Source organism: Oncorhynchus tshawytscha, linkage group LG06 (genome assembly GCF_018296145.1).
Source record: "Oncorhynchus tshawytscha isolate Ot180627B linkage group LG06, Otsh_v2.0, whole genome shotgun sequence".
Lineage (NCBI taxonomy): Eukaryota > Metazoa > Chordata > Actinopteri > Salmoniformes > Salmonidae > Oncorhynchus > Oncorhynchus tshawytscha.
In genome coordinates this window covers 62,541,842-62,560,013 of record NC_056434.1, presented here as the reverse complement: position 1 = coordinate 62,560,013, position 18,172 = coordinate 62,541,842, and the positions used below count along the sequence as shown (strand labels likewise).

The window sequence follows — 18,172 nt, the reverse complement described above, 5'->3', positions numbered from 1 at the left end:
CGAACCAAACCTTCGGTGAGGGTTAAGCAGTAATCAGGTGGCTGGTGGTTAGTGGATCGGCCGGTTCCGCCCTGCCACTGGAACACTGTGGGTACATGGTGAGTACATCAGCAGGCCAGCTCACACAGGCCAGATCACTTGACATGCTGGATGTTTGAAAGCAACTCTGGTTTTGTCCTTTGTTTGCTCTTGACACCATGGGTCCTGTACATAGACTATGCCTAGTTCCGCACAATCTGCTTTTTATTCCAGAATTAGTCTTGAAGACTATAGACCTTAGGTTTTCTACCCATGGCATTAAAGTAGGTACTGTCTGGGTATTTTGGAATCACCATTCCGTAATATGCATGATTTGACCCTGGACGAGGTTATACATTAATGTCTTCTAGTTCTAAATATGCAGATTAGTAGCATACAATATGCAGATTAGACAGATTAATTGTGCTGAACATGTGAAAGATTGAAATCCTCACATCATCAGTTCTTCACTTCGGGTTACTCTGTTACTCTGTGATCTTTTCTAATGTGGCAGTGACTTTGAGCATTCCGTGCCTTATAGATAAGGCCTGCCCACTCACATTTGTGTGCCAGTTACATTTGTGTTGCAAGCATATTTGTAACAGGTGCCTTGTGCCCTTTCTTATTTGATCATTACATTCCCTTAGATACTGTCCATGTGCATTGCCTACATGAGATGCCAGAAATGCAGTATCATTTAAAATCTTTATATTGTACAGCACACTAGTATAGTACGTGGGCAGGTTGAGGGTCATGAAATATTGTGTGAATGAGGTGCGGGTGGGTTGCGGGTAGGTTGAATAAAGAGAAAACAATGCTTTAAAAATCCCTAAATGTATCATTCTTGTGCAATTCATATCTATAGGCTACATTTTGTTTTTTCTTTAATTATTTGTATATGGCATTAGCCTAACCTAAGCTTTAGAGTCTAATTGTAAGCTCGCCAAATACACGCTAATTGCCAAACACTTTTGGGAACTTGGGCAGAATAAGTTTATGTCACTCCACTGAGGCAAAAATAACAATTTTGGAGTTTAATTCAATAAGAGAATAGCTGTGAAATATACTGTATTAGCCTTAACTGATGTACAGTGGCAAGAAAAATTATGTGAACCCTTTGGAAATACCTAGATTTCTGCATAAATTGGTCATAAAATTTGATCTGATCTTCATCTAGGTCACAATAATAGACAATCACAGCCTGCTTAAACTAATCACACAAAAACAACTATATGTTTTCATGTCTTTATTGAACACACCATGTAAACATTCACAGTGCAGGGTGGAAAAAGTATGTGAACCCTTGGATTTAATAATTGGTTGACCCTCCTTTGGCAGCAATAACCTCAAAAAACATTTTCTGTAGTGTGAATCAGGCCTAACAACAGTCAAGAGGAATTTGGGACCATTCCTCTTTACAAAACGGTTTCAGTTCAGCAATATTCTTGGGATGTTTGGTGTAAACTGCTCTCTTGATGTCATACCACAGCATCTCAAATCGGGTTGAGGTTAGGACTCTGACTGGGCCACTCCAGAAGGCATATTTTCTTCTGTTGAAGCCATTCTATTGTTGATTTACTTATGTGTTTTGGGTCATTGTCCTGTTGCATTACCTAACTTCTGTTGAGCTTCAATTGGCATACAGATAGCCTAACATTCTCCTGCAAAAAGTCTTGATCAACTTGGGAATTCATTTTTCTGTCAATAATAGCAAGCTTTCCAGGCCCTGAGGCAGCAAAGCAGACCCAAACCTTGATGCTCCCTCCACCATACTTTACAGTTGGGATGAGGTTTTGACGTTGGTGTGCTGTGCCTTTTTTTCTCCACACATGGTGTTGTGTGTTCCTTCCAACAGTAGTTTCATCTGTAGTTCCAACAGTAGTTTCATCTGTAGTTAATCTGTAGTTTCATCTGTCCACAGAATATTTTGCCAGTAGCACTGTGGAACATCCAAGTGCACTTTCGCAAACTTCAGACGTGCAGCAATGTTTTTTTTGGACAGCAGTGGCTTCTTCCATGGTGTCCTCCCATGAACACCATTCTTGTTTAGTGTTTTACGTTTTGTATACTCATCAACAGAGATGTTAGCATGTTCCAGAGATGTCTGTAAGTCTTTAGCTGACACTCTAGGATTCTTCTTAACCTCATTGAGCATTCTGCGCTGTGCTCTTGCAGTCGTCTTTGCAGGATGGCCACTCCTAGGGAGAGTAGCAACAGTGCTGAACTTTCTCAATTTATAGACGATTTGTCTTACTGTGGATTGATGAACCTCAAGGCTTTTAGAGATACTTTTGTAACACTTTCCAGCTTTATGCAAGTCAACAATTCTTAATCTAAGGTCTTCTGTGATCTCTTTGTTCAAAGGCATGGTTCACATCAGGCAATGTTTCTTGTGAGTAGCAAACTCATATTTTGTGAGTGTTTTTTACAGGGTAAGGCAGCTCTAAACATTGAGTACATTTGGGATGCTCTGGATCGACGTGTAACGACAGTGTATTCCAGTTACCGACAGTGTATTCCAGTTACCGACAGTGTATTCCAGTTACCGACAGTGTATTCCAGCGAATAGAATGGCATCAAATACATGGAAACCATGGGTTTGTTGTATTTAATACCAGTCCACTCATTCCGCTCTATCCATTACCACGAGTCAATCCTCCCCAATTAAGGTTCCACCAACCTCCTGTGAAAGTCAACAGCTTCAGCAGTGTGTGCCACTGAGAAGCGATAGTGACATGACTGCTATTTGACAATCCATAAGGCTTTTCTTATTTATTTTATTTTTATATATGATAAACTTACATGTTGTAAGGACCTCATTTTTATGTTTCCCATAAAAGCAGATTATTTATTTCCCTTTATGTGTGTGAAACTAGTAAACAAAAATGTGGGATCTTGTCATATACAGTATGCGAAAACGTGAAAAATGTTGTCCAACGTTAGTAGTAGCTAGTAGCCTAGTCAAGGATGTGTCAGTGCAATTTTGATCACATGACATTTTGTTACAGACCAACGGAACAAGTAAACCTTGAATTTGTAGGTTTAAAATATCCCTCTAGTGGCCAGGATTGACCTATTTTAACATGAAGAAGTACCAGAATATAATCAGTACCACCTGTTGAGGTTAGCATAAAACTAACGTGTGCAATGTTATCTGATGGGAACAGCTACAATTTAGTGGTCTTGTATTTGTACCTTTGAAACGTCAGTTCTTCAATGTTCAGAAGAAAAAAACTATAGGCTGGACAGCACCTCCTACTGGAGACTTGATCTATCTATAGCTATCCATTTAGTCTTACATCCAAGGTTTTAACCAAACCCAACCCTGCATAGCTTTGATATTTGTCACTGACTAGTACCAATGTGCTATCGTGAGAATAACAATTGGGGAATCTCTTAATAACTAAATATAGTCCCTGCTGCATTCAAAGTCATCCCCAAGGATAGGTTCACCAGAGCAAATGAAATGCAACCATACGTTATATATCGTATATCATCAATGAGACTATTTAGGCCTAATAGCATTTGCAAAGTCATCAACATCTTTTGTTTCAATTCAACCCAGGGTTCAACTGAAAATAGACAATACATATAGGCCTAGGGTTTCCAGCTTTGGTTGATTTCTAATGGAATCGTCAAGTTCATCATTAACATGTTGGATTCACGTCTCCATCTCAACCAAAATCTAAGTTGAAGAATAGGACTAAATCAAATTGTATTTAAAGTGCAATTAACGTTTGATTTCATTTAGTCCTATTCTTTAACTTAGATTTTTGGTTGAGATGGAGATGTGAATCCAACAGATAAATGATTAATTTGAAGACAAACTTGATATTGAATTGTGTTTGGTTGTCAACGCAACCCAATATCAACATTTGAAGGAGATGTATCTTCTGCTTGGACAGTTCCATCTGTGCCACTGACTTAGTCTGGCATTAATTCCAGTTTGTATACAAATTCATAATTGATATGCTGAATTAATGTCTCCATTGCATTGACAGCCAAACAAAATTGAATATCACTTTTGCAATACAGTAAATAGCCTATTAACAAAGTATTTATTCAACCTTACAATGATTAACACATCCATGGCCACAGTTTGAGGTTAGCCGACTGTAACTATAAATGTCTTATTATGTAATCATAGAAATTGGTCGCAGGTCTGTGGAAATCTTCACAATTGCCATAATAACCTGTGCAGAATCTAGAACAGCTTTGATCACATGTGATTTTAATGTAATCTCAACTGCAACCTAGGTCATTTGGTTGTGCTATTAGATGAAGCATAGTGATAACACATTTAGTTGTTGTATAAATACAAAATATCTGACATGGTATTCCTCTTTTGAACTTTGTTGTGCTTTTAGATGGTTGAAAGCCTAGTGATAACACATTGGGAACTGAACAAACCTCAGGCTGACTTTTTGAGTGGGTGAATAGAGGTTGAAATCTCATTTATTAAGTCTCCTACAAATATTACCCACATTTCCACATTATAATGACATGTGTCCAGTGGGTGGTTGTGTACAGAAGGCTAAAGGTAGCAGCTGGAATATAATCATTATAAGGCATGTAAACAATTTCCAATATGCTGTAAAGGTTATGCTTGGCTGATCAAAATGATACTTCAATAACATAAGCTATAACAACATAGCGCTAGACAAATACAAAGAACAGCGAGACTGTGAGGGCTCTGTTTTCCAATAAGGCAATGCAAGTAGCCCAGTGAACACTGATTAAGGATGTGTCATGCCAAATGATGATATGAGCTCAACTTATTTTCCTACACATATCCCAAGGTCAGCTGACGGTGAGATTTGCCTCTGTACTTTCTTGAGCAGGGTAAATATACATCTGTGCAAACAAGTGTGAGTGGCAGTCAAAGGGCCGGCACCACAATATGGGAGAAAATATGGCTTTACTTTCCCTCTGTAAAAACAGGGAGGAACAAGGAATCTGTTCTTCCCTGTGACTGTGTACTCCTGTAGGAGACACTCCATGTTTGCCTGTCAGGGAGATGAACGAGAAACACGGGCTGCTCAGAAGGGTCAGGGAGCGGTTTGAAATCCTCCTTTGTGCTCCTAGTCTAGCTGTGTTGGAGACAATACGGATAATGAGAGAGGAATTTGGCGTGGAGCAGAGTGCACACACAGGGGAAGCACCTCGCCCAAGCTCAGGAGCCCAACCAGCTGTCGGGGCTTTTGTCTCCAAGGGCTCTGACTACAGGCATGCATGGGAAATGATTGATATCACTGCTGCACTCTTTGTCTGTAGACGACAGTACTGAACAACTTACACTTACACACACTAGAAATGTGGTCCTGCTGTGAGAGCCACCATATCATATTGTATATCTACTGCATATTGTATATCTACTGTTTTAGTGTAAAGTTGTACCATGAATGTATATATTTCCTTTATGTTCTGTACTTTTTGGTGAAGAGGTCTATTGTCGCCTGTAGGTCTATGTTCCCACATTACTGATCTCTAATAAGTGTATAAAAACATGGCCTCTGCATTGTCGATTTAGGTGTTTCTCAGTTTCCTATGTTAGCTAATTGTTGCCTATCAACTCGACGGGAGGTCTTCAATCATGAGCATGCTACTGCTTTAGCTTTCTCTGAGGCACAATGTTATGTTCAGTCATAGATTGCTACTGTCCCTGAGATTTCAATGTAGTGTTTTTTTCTTGGGGTATTTTTATTTGGTTGCCAAGAGATCAAATGTATTATCGATGGACAAGATGCATTTTCTTAGTTGCCAAGGTGTGACCGTGCTGATGCATTATGTCCTCAATAAGTGAGCAATTATCTGACATCTCTCTCAGCATGGCATTGAGTTTGTATCCAGGAGCCAGGAACACATGGATATCATATTGTAGGCTATACACGGGGTGTGTGTCCGGGTGTCCTTCAGTGATCCTTATCTAGTGGTCATCTGATCTTGGATGTGTCTGAGGCTGAACTCCTGCACCATTCCGTTTCAGAACCACTTGATAAAGGATTGATGTAGATTGATGTAGGTTGGCGTAGAATTACTAGTAATTATATTTTTAGAAAATGTATTTCTTGGGTTGGCCTAATGTTATGTTCATGGTGGTCCTTAAAATCATGAATAAATACAATTAAATGTTTTGTTGTTTAGAACAGGTTAAGGTCAACTTGTGTATTGTCCCATTTATATGGATTCATATGGTTTAACATTGTAATAACAATACCAACTCACGCCCCTTGCCTTGGAGGAGGAGGGACTTTTCAACTTCCATGCACTGAATAATTGCAACAAGTCCCATGGTTGAAGGAGCAAGACGTGGATGGAAAAGCGCCTTGCGCGGCACACGTGGATGGGGATATATGTGGCAACCTGTTGATAACGGATTTATGACAACGGATAACTTTGTAGGAGTACAATTACAAAAGTGACAAGAGACACATTATTGAAAGAAGATCTTGTTCTTGCCGACGGCGAAGACAGAGTAATAGGCTACTGCATTCCCATGGAATTCAAACTTTTAGGATAGTGGTAACAAATGTGCTAACTTTTATCTAGTAACGCTTAGGTGGCCTACCGATGTCACACGTTTCTGTAAACGTGAAACAGTATCATAAATAATACAAATGATACTGCACGGTGAAAGAATAGTCCTACAAAGCAAATCGTTTCGTTATTATGTACAGTATGAACACATAACAGGTGTTTTCGGAGTAGTCAAAGAGCATACTTATTTGTATACATAAATAACTGTCAAACGTGCAAATAACTGATCGGTAGGTAACCATTCACCAAGAAGAAGCCTATTTGAAATGGTCTACACTTGCTTTATTTACTGGGAAGAGATAACTTGGAAAATAATTCAATTAAAGTCTCGGTTCACAATGAAACTGCTGAACTTACTTTGCGTTGTTGTCGGGTTGTGGAGGACATGCCTGACGAACGGAAACTGCCGGAACCTCTTCATTGACAGCTGTCATTGCTCCTCCGAGAGGTCCAAGAAGTTGGGCAGACAAACGTTCCGGGTGAAAGTGGTGTGTGATGATGTGGAATTACTGGACACTCTACAACCCAGTTTCTTACCCAACAAAACAGTTTCCCTGTGAGTATGGCATCAAACAACCAACAAAACAGTAGTTGAACAAAGGTTGTTAAAACGTTGTGTGTACCAAATGCAGGGGCATTAGGCTTCTACTTCCAGCTTATACATACTATATACATTTCGCACACAGTTGATTTTAAAATATTTATCTTTTGTTTGTTTTTAGTCCTATCCTTCAGCTCCACTCAACCCCTCTCATCTATCTCTATTTGCCATATATTTGTCAACTGTGCTGTGTGATATTTCTCAAAAGTTCAGAACCTTTCTATTCTCATAGATTCTACATATTGTACATTTAAAAAAAAAAAATTTGCTAAGAGTATTATTATATTATTGATAGATTTGACTATGACTTTTTAAATCACCCATCAGTGCTATTTGCAGAGGGGGACATAACTTGGCCAGGGGTTCTGGGGGTTCTCCCATTTTTTGGGGGGGGGCATCTAAAGCACATTTCATGCATTTCTACACAATCTAATATGACTCATGTCCCTTCTAGTTGTCTCCTATTTAGAACAACAAAAAGTAAGCATAAATGCCCACAGTCATCAAGCTAGGAAAGAGATTATTAAATATGTTTAAGTGATTGATAAGACTGAACTAGATCCATGATAATTCCATAATCAATATTGTGTTGCACCTTTAACAAATGAACAACTCGTATGAATAAAGTACAAAGACTTAACTTTTGATTGTCTTTAAGACAGCCTCTATATCAAATTTCAGCCAGACTGCCCAGCCAACCCGAGCCTACTACACGCCCGACCCCCACCAGTCTAGTCAATAACTCAACTCTTTCCCCAACACAACATCCTTCCCATCTTTTTTTATGTCTCAAGGGAAAGGTTTGGGGGGGAAAAGTTGAATGAAAACACACATACACATTAACACACGGAAACAGTACACCCTCCATATAATTCATATCATAGGCCTAATAGTACTGTAAAGCTCTTTTTACTTGCACACAATGTAGCTGGGACATCCCGTCCTGCCTCTCGGGGTCCACGGCACTGTAGCGCCCCAACCCAACACACCCCACTCAGCTTTAGGATCTTAGTGAAACATTCATTATTGGTTTCAGGTGTGTTAGGTCAAGGCCAGAGTGACAACAGTACAGCAGACCCCCAGGGCCAGGACTGAGCAGGCCAGCAACAAGGAATTGCCTAAATGTGACTAAAATACAATATAATAGAATACAGTATATACATATGAAATGAATAAAGCACTATGTAAACATTATTAAAGCAACTAGTGATAGAAGTAAACAGATAGAAGCTGTTTTTCAGTCTTTCGGTCCCAGATTTGATGCACCTGTACTGACCTCGCCTTCTGGATGGTAACAGGTTGAACAGGCCGTGGCTCGGGTGGTTGATGTCCTTCCTTTGACATCTGGTGCTGTAGGTGTCCTGGAGGGCATGCAGTGTGCCCCTTGTGATGCATTGGGCAGACCGCACCACCCTCTGGAGAGCCCTGCGGTTGTGGGCAGTGCAGTTTCCATACCAGACTGGATACAGCCCGACAGGATGCTCTCAATTGTGCATCTGTAAAAGTTTGTGAGGTCTTAAGGGCCTCCTGAGGTTGAAGAGATGCTGTTGCACCTTCTTCACCACATTGTCTGTGTGGGTGGACCATTTCAGATCGTCGGTGATGTGTACGGCGCAGAACTTTAAGCTTTTCACCTTCTGCAATCAAACGCTAGCTAGACCATCTTACCCATATACTGTACATCATAGATGCATGCGTCCGGAGACAGATGTTTTCTCCATCTCCTTAGCTATCATACTCTAATTCCACTGATTTCAAATCTCAGTCCTCCAAAACTCAGTTCTCCAGAAAGTGGAGAGTTTGGAAGTAGTTTGGAACCACCAAGACTCTTCCTAGAGCTGGCCGCCTTGCTAAACTGAGCAATCAGGGGAGAAGGGCCTTGGTCAGGGAGGTGTCCAGGAACCCGATGGTCACTGTGACAGAGTTCCTCTGTGGAGATGGGAGGACCTTCCAGAAGGACAACCATCTCTGCAGCACTCCATCAATCAGGGCTTTATGGTAGAGTGGGCCAGACGGAAGCAACACATCGCTTAAAGGCACATGACAGCCCACTTGGAGTTTGCCAAAAGGCACCTAAGGACTCTCAGACCATGAGAAACAAGATTCTCTAGTCTGATGAAACCAAGATAGAACTCTTTGGCATGAATGACAAGCGTCACTTTTGTAGGAAATCTGTCACCATCCCTACGGTGAAGCATGGTGGTGGCAGAATCCTGATGTGGGGATGTTTTTCAGCAGCAGGGACTGGGAGACTAGTCAGGATCAAGGGAAATATGAACAGAGAAAAGTACAGAGAGATTCTTCATGAAAACCTGCTCCAGAGTGGTCAGGACCTGAGACTGGGGCGAAGGTACACCTTCCAACAGGACAACGACACTAAACACACAGCCAAGTTAACGCAGGAGTGGCTTCGGGTCAAGTCTCTAAATGTTCTTGAGTGGCCCAGCCAGAACCCATACTTGAATCCTAATATCTTTGGAGAGACTTGAAAAAGATCTAGTTATCTGATAGATAACTAGAGGCTAGAGCTGACCTGGCTGTGGTAGCTACTCACTAGTGTATCTTATTCATTCACCTCAGTCGAGAGGGGATGAAACATTAGCTAACGTACATGTCAGTTTCAGTACTGTGAATAAACACAAGATTTTTTTCTGTTACGTTAAACAGCAGTTTCCTTGCCAGCTAACTCGGTGAGAGAGCGCAACACATACACACTGAACCATGCTCAACCCTCCTGTGCTGGTACAGCCAGCCTTCCAGAAGCTTTGCCTTCTCACAGCCTGTCAGAATCCAGCCGAATAGACGCTCCAAACAGCCTACCTAACTGCTCGGAGGCGTCCGCATGGTCCTAAAGCACTCCGCTGTGCAATCTGGTTTCCGGGCCGGTCAAGGGTGCACCTCAGCCACGCTCAAGGTACGAAACGATATCATAACCGCCATCGATAAAAGACAGTACTGTGCAGCCGTCTTTAGCGACCTGGCCAAGGCTTTCGACTCTATCAAATCACCGTATTCTTATTGGCAGACTCAATAGCCATTTTTCTATTTCAATAGCGGTTTTTCTAATGACTGCATCGCCTGGTTCACCAACTACATTGCAGACAGAGTTCAGTGTGTCAAATTGGAGGGCCTGTTGTCCAGACCTCTGGCAGTCTCTATGGGGGGTACCACCGGTTTTAATTCTCGGGATGACTCTTTTCTATGTATTTATAAATGATGTCGCTCTTGCCTAGGGCGATTCCCTGATCCACCTCTACACAGACGACACCATTCTGTATACTTCTGGCCCTTCCTTGGACACTGTGCTAACTAACCTCCAATGCCATACAAGCTTCAATGCCATACAACACTCCTTCCGTGGCCTCCAACTGCTCTTAAACGCTAGTAAACTATAAATACAGCTATATATAACTATGAACTCCAACTATAAATACCTAGGTGTCTGGTTAGACTGTAAACTCTCCTTCCAGACTCATATTAAACATCTCCAATCCAAAATCAAATCTAGAATTGGCGTTCTATTTCGCAACAAAGCCTCCTTCACTCACGCCACCAAACTTATCCTTGTAAAACTGACTATCCTACTGATCCTCGACTTCGGCTATGTCATCTACAAAATAGCTTCCAATACTCTACTCAGCAAACTGGATGCAGTCTATCACAGTGCCATCCATTTTTGTTACCAATTCACCTTATACCACTCACCACTGCGACCTGTATGCTCTAGTCGGCTGGCCTTCGCTACATATTCGTCGCCAGACCCACTGGATCCAGGTCATCTATAATTCTATGCTAGGTAAAGCTCCGCCTTATCGCAGTTCACTGGTCACGATAACAACACCCACCCGTAGCACACGTTCCAGCAAGTATATCCTACTGATCATCCCCAAAGCCAACACCTGATTTGGCCGCCTTTCCTTACAGTTCTCTGCTGCCAGTGACTGGAACGAATTTAAAAAATCGCTGAAGTTTGAGTCTTTTATTTCCCTCACCAACTTTAAACATCAACTAGCTGAACAGCTAACCGATCGCTGCAGCTGTACATAGTCCATCTGTAAATAGCCCACCCAATCTACCTACCTCATCCCCATACTGTTTTTATTTTATTTACTTTTCTGCTCTTTTGCACACCAGTATCTCTACTTGCACATCATCATCTGCTCATTTATCACTCGTGTTAATCTGCTAAGTTGTAATTATTCGCTCCTATGGCCTATTTATTGCCTACCTCCTCATGCCTTTTGCACACACTGTATATATACTTTCTTTTCTTCTACTGTGTCATTGACTTGTTTATTGTGTTATTGGCTTGTTTATTGTTTACTCCATGTGTAACTCTGTGTTGTTGTCTGTGTCACACTGCTTTGCTTTATCTTGGCCAGGTCGCAGTTGCAAATGAGAACTTGTTCTCAACTAGCCTACCTGGTTAAATAAAGGTGATATATATATATATATATATATATATATTTTTTTTTAATCCCCCAGTCCCCTGTCACCAGTGAAAGTTGCACCACTGACCAAATGTTTAGATCGATCATTCACCAGGCCACAATATTACAGCATCCATTAACCTTTGAGGACAAAAAAGGCAAGTTATTGCTCAGATTACCAATAACCAATAGTCTTACAAACACCATACATGGAATTGTAATAAATCATTATTTAATGTACTTTCCCTTCTGCCTATGCTCAGTAAATGTTGGTCACTGTAGTTATATTGTAGTAGTTATATTGTGCCTTTTCCTTTGCCTCATTTTGACTGACCATCTTGCTGCTAAAATTGCTGTCTTTTCAGCATTTTCCTCTCCAATATCTGGTGCACCATCTGTTATTTGTCAAAGGATGCTCAAAGAGACTAAATTTATGAAAAAGGAACCAACAAGAGGAATCATATTCATTTTACAGGTACTGTCAGACTAAATAAGAGAATGCACTTTCCAGTTTTGAGACCAATCAAGTACACCCTGCATGTGTGGAAAGTGACAAGGCCTACGAGCCTTTTAGACTGTTTTAGTCATGGAAGCTGTATGGAAAGGTGTATCATTGAGGGAGAAAGAAGCAAATTAGAAATGTAAAGCAGCGCCTCTATTCCAAACACTGTGGTGGAAGATTGTTGAAATATGCAGGTTGATGAGTAATAATGCATGATGATAGCATCATGGATATTGAATTCAATTCTGAGCAGCGTTGGCCATTTCCATGATGGCGTAGCAGTTGGGATGTCTGTTATGATTGTCTTGTTTTTCTTCGTATATATTTGTTTTTTTTTAAATCTAATTTTCCATCTATGGACTTAACATACTCTCCTGCAACACGTCTCATGTGGTATAGATCTGCTATTTTGACACTTTTGAACCTGGGCTTCAATACCTCTTCTGCCAATTGGCCTGGACCCTTTGCTGCCAACAAGGAGCCCCACCGATCCATCACGACTGGTCTGCCAACGTAACTGTTCGAGGAGGGTTTCAATAGACTCTTGTCTGCTACTCTGCTGCTATCGCTGGCCTGCTAGCTGTCTGAATCGTCGTGCCTCCTGCTCGCCTAGCTACTCACTGGACCCTATGATCTCTCGGCTACACATCCCTCTCCCTAATGTCAATATGCATTGTCTATTGCTGTTTTGGTTAGTAATGTTTCACTGTAGAGCCTCCAGCCCTGCTCAATATGCTTTAGCTAGCCCTTATGTTCCATCCCCCACACATGCGGTGACCGCACCTGGCTTAAATGGTGCCTCTAGAGACAAAACCTCTCTCATCGTCACTCAATGCCTATGCTTACCTCCACTGTACTCACATCCTACCATACTCTTTTCTGTACATTATGCCTTGAATCTATTCTTCCGCTGCCAGAAACCTGCTCCTTTTACTCTCTGTTCCGAACTCACAGGACGACCAGTTCTTTTAGCCTTTAGCCATACTCCTCCTTTTAGCCATACTCCTCCTTTGTTCCTCTGGTGATATAGAGGTTAACCCAGGCCCTGCAGCCCCCAGCATCACTCCCATTCCCCAGGCGCTCTCATTTTGTCACGCCCTGACCTTTGTCACGCCCTGACAGATATCTTTTTCTATATATTTTGGTTAGGTCAGGGTGTGACTAGGCTGGATACTCTAGTTTTTGTATGTCTAGGGTTTTTGTATGTCTAGGGTTTTTGTATGTCCAAGGGGTTTTGTATGTCTATGTTGACCTGATATGGTTCCCAATCAGAGACAGCTGTTTATCGTTGTCTCTGATTGGGGATCATTTTTAGGTAGCCATTTTCCTCATTTGTGTTGTGGGATCTTGTCTACATTTAGTTGCCTGAGTGCACAACAGTAGCTTCACGTTTTGTTTGGTTGGTTGTTTACTGTTTTGTTCAGTTCAGTGAGTTTCGGTTTATTAAAATTATGTGGAACTCTATGCACGCTACGCCTTGGTCTACTCATTACGATGATCGTGACACATTTGTTGACTTCTGTAACCGTAAAAGCATTGGTTTCATGCATGTTAACATTAGAAGCCTACTCCCTAAGTTCGTTTTATTCACTGCTTTAGCACACTCCGTCAACCCGGATGTCCTAGCCGTGTCTGAATCCTGGCTTAGGAAGCCACCAAAAATCCTGAAATTTCCATCCCTAACTATAAAATTTTCAGACTAGATAGAACTGCCAAAGGGGGCAGAGTTGCAATCTACTGTAGAGGTAGCCTGCAGAGTTCTGTCACACTATCCAGGTCTGTGCGCAAACAATTCGAGCTTCTACTTTTAAAAAATCCACCTTTCCAGAAATAAGTCTCTCACCGTTGCCGCTTGTTATAGACCCCCTTGGCCCCAGTTGTGCCCTGGACACCATATGTGAATTGATTGCCCCCCATCTATCTTCAGAGTTTATACTTTTAGGTGACCTAAACTGGGGCATGCTTAACACCCTGGCTATCCTACAATCTAAGCTAGGTATCCTCAATCTCACACAAATCATCAAGGAACCTACCAGGTACAACCCAAAATCCGTAACCATGGGCAACCCTATTAGATATCATCCTGACCAACCTGCTCTCTAAATACACCTCTGCTGTCTTCAACCAGGATCCCAGCGATGACTGCCTCATTGCCTGCATACTGGGTCCGCGGTCAAACGACCATCCCTCATCACTATCAAATGCTCCCTAAAACACTTCAGCGAGCAGCCTTTCTAATCGACCTGGCCCGAGTATCCTGGAAGGATCTTGACCTCATCCTGTCAGTAAAGAATGCCTGGTTACTGTCAGTAAAGAATGCCTGGTCTGGACTGGGCACCGGCGCAGGGGAAGGCTCCGGCCTTGGAGCGGGACTGGACACCGTGCCTGGACTGGACACCAGCGCAGAGGAAGACTCACTGGAGGGCCCGGGAGACGCACTGGAGGCCTGGTGCGTGGAGCCAGCACAGGTGGCACCGGACTGGTGACACGCACTTCACTGAGAGTGCGGGGAGCTGGCACAGTACGTACCGGACTGGGGAGGCGCACTGGAGGCCTGGTGCATGGAGCCGGCACAGGTGGGACCGGACTGGTTACACACACTTCAGGGTGAGTGTGGGGAGCTGGCACAGGATGTACCGGACTCGGGAGGCGCACTGGAGGCCTGGTGCGTGGAGCCGGCACTGGTGGCACCGGACTGGTGACACGCACTTCAGGCTTAGTGCAGGGAGCTGGCACAGGACGTACCGGACTGGGGAGGCGCCCTGGAGGCCAGGTGCGTGGTGACAGGCTCCTCAGGTCAGATACTGTGCAGAACACACCTACATAACATTTCTCCCATCTCTCTCTCTCCCAACTTCTCCACCGCCTCCCTGACGGTGTCTGGCTCTTCAGGGTGAGTACGGGGAGCTGATGGCACCGGACTGATGACCCACTCTTCCACTCTCCTCTGCTCCGCGTCACCCCTCGGTCTTGGGGTATCTGTGGCCGCGGTCCCTGGCGTCGTCTCTGTCCTTCCACCTTCCTTGGTGACAACTTCCAAGGAAGGGTCTCACAACCTCCCATAATTTCTTCCCAGGTCCAAAACTCCTTTACCTCCATCACACGCTGCTTGGTCCTTGCTTGGTGGGATAATCTGTCACGCTTGTGATTAAAGATGGACCAATGCACACCGTGTGTAGAGTTCCAAATCTTTATTTCGGTGAAACTGCAAAACAAAACAATAAACCAACAACGAAACGTGAAAGTAGTGGTGCACATGCACAAACACAAAACAATATCCCACAAACACAGGTGGGAAAAATGGCTACCTAAATAGGATCTACAATTAGAGGCAACGATTACCCGCTGCCTCTAATTGTGAACCATACAAAACACTAACATAGAAATATTGAGCTAGAACACCCCCTAGTCACGCCCTGACCTCCTACACCGTAAAGAACCAAGGGCTCTCTATGGTCAGGGCGTGACAACGTGGACAACTACAAATACCTAGGTGTCTGGTTAGACTGTAAACTCCCCTTCCAGACTCACATTAAGCATCTCCAATCCAAAATTAAATCTAGAATCATCTTCCTGTTTCGCAACATACCCTCGTAAAACTCACTATCCTACCGATCCTTGACTTTGGCGATGTCATTTACAAAATAGTCCCCACCACTCTACTCAGCAAACTGGATGTTGTCTATGACAGTGCCATCAGTTTTATCACCAAGGCCCCATACACTACCCTCCACTGCGACCTGTATGCTCTCGTTGGCTGGCCCTCACTACATATCCGTCGCCAAACCCACTGACTACAGGTCATCTATGAGTCTTTGCTAGGTAAAGCCCTGCCTTATCTTAGCTCACTGGTCACCATAGCAACACCCACCCGTAGCACGCGCTCCAGCAAGTACATTGCCCTGGTCAGCCCCAAAGCCAACACTCCCTTTGGCCGCCTTTCCTTCCAGTTCTCTGCTGCCAATGACTGGAATGAATTGCAAAAATCTCTGAAGCTGGAGTCTTATATCTCTCTCTCTAACTTTTAGCATCAGCTGTCAGAGCAGCTTTACCTGTACACAGCCAATCTGTAAATAGCACACCCGACTACCTCATCCCCATATTATTACTTACCCTCTTGCTCTTTTACACCCCAGTATCTCTACTTGCACATCATCATCTGCACATCTATCACTCCAGTATTAATGCTACATTGTAATTATGTTTGCCTCTATGGCCTATTTATTGCCTACCTCCCTACTCTTCTACATTTGCACACACTGTACATAGATTTTTTTTTAAATATTTTATTTTGTGTTATTGACTGTACGTTTGTTTACGTGTAACTCTGTGTTGCTGTTTTTGTCGCACTGCTTTGCTTTATCTTGGACAGGTCGAAGTTGTAAATGAGAACTTGTTCTCAACTGGCCTACCTGGTTTAATAAAGGTGAAAAAATTATATATATATATATACACATATATATTTTATGTAAACAAAGTAATTCCGCTGTTCTAAGATACATAATTAATTATGCACCAAGGCTAATCTTGTCTTCACTTTCTTAAACTGTTGTTGCAGTTGTGCCTGGAGGCATTACCAAGTTTTGATTGGAGGAAGTGTTCTTCACTGACAATCTTGGGTCACGGTCATGTTTAAAAAGTCAGTGTTTATATTGTAAAGCTCATAAATGGTAAATGAGCCAGACTAAATTAATTATCCCCTGAAATAGCATAAACATTGTCTCTTTGTCCAATCAATGCCTCTTGGCAGGAATGAGGAGTATCCTTCATTGCAACAACAGTTTGCAATTCAAATAGTCTACTCTTTTTAAGAAGACAAATTACAAATCCTTTGTAACGTTACATTTAAAGTGACACATATAATGCTCACTGTCTTTCCCCTTGGTCAACAAGCCTCCAGCAGGCCTCTTGGTTGGCCAGGAAGCAGCTTTCCTGCATTAGGGAATGTGACCTTTTGTCGGGCCGAAGTGGCCTCCCATGTCTCCCTTTTGTTTAGACGTGCTGTGAAAATAAACAGATATGAGAGGAAAATAGGCTATGCACATCATGTGACTTACACGGAGTGAATTCCCTCACTAGTAGATCTCTCCTAATGCATCCATCCCCTTGGCCTCCTTCATTGTTCCTTTCATTCACTTCACCTCTCCAGACAACAAGTTCTGTATTAGTGACCTTCTTTATTATGGCATGTACAGTGAGTTTTCCTCAAGTAGGTGCATTCTATTCACAAATCATGTTTAGTGGTTGAAATTAAGTGGCAGCACCATCCCTATGTCTTATACTTTGACCTATTTATTACAAATTCCCAATGCAGTATAAAACATCTTCAAACATAACAAATTGAAAAGAAAATGGATTGTTTGTGAAATGTCCAGAATTCTTAGCACCTCGAGAGCAGCAGAAGCCCTCTATTAACACCTCTGCATGTTTCCCTCTCCGACACGTGAAAGAAGTTGCTCCGGAGTTGGAGTGGAGTCTGACAGCTCTGTTGACCTTGACCTATCTGGTGTAATCGTTTCAGCGGCAAGTATGAGAAAGAGAGAGAGGCACTGTGTCTCTGGAGAACAGTAGCAGAGATTGTAGCTGACACCTGTCTCAGGCAATGCACTGGCTAGGGAACATAGAACTGGCCTAAGAGAGAAGAGAGACAGAGAGAGGAAGAGAGAAAGTCAGAGAGAGAAGCTGGGCGCATATGGACGGAGGGAGGGAGGGAGGGAGGGAGGGGGGAGGGAGGGAGGGAGGGAGGGAGGGAGGGAGGGAGAAAATGAGAGAGAAACATTTAGAGGTATAGAGGGAGTGACAGGGATAGAGACTTGGAAAGAGTGACACAGAAGAAATGCACAGGGAGGCAGGAAGTGTTGTGAAAAGAGATGTTTGGGTTGGTGAGATGGAAGGAGCAATAGGGAGAACATGACAGGGAAACACAAACATTGTCTTTGCAGGCGGCTGTTGTTGCTCAGTCACAGTTGAAATGCAAACCTAACAAGATTTTATCTACTTTTAGATATTGTATGTGACAATGCGTGTGCTCTGCACTTGCAAAGCTGACAGCAAAGAGAAGTTTGGACTTCATCGTCCGTCTCC

General features: G+C 42.7%; 1 protein-coding gene across 3 annotated transcripts in view; it reads left to right on the top strand.

Moving 5' to 3' along the window:
• The first annotated feature begins 6,299 nt into the window (after positions 1 to 6,299).
• Positions 6,300 to 18,172, top strand: part of LOC112252843 (adhesion G protein-coupled receptor A3) — a 238,400-nt gene continuing 226,527 nt past the window's right edge. For all 3 annotated transcript variants that reach the window (XM_042323487.1, XM_042323489.1, XM_042323488.1), the window contains exon 1: positions 6,300 to 7,111. In XM_042323487.1, the coding sequence (XP_042179421.1) occupies positions 6,822 to 7,111 (290 nt within the window). In that variant the 5' untranslated portion in view covers positions 6,300 to 6,821. The remainder of the gene's footprint in view (positions 7,112 to 18,172) is intronic.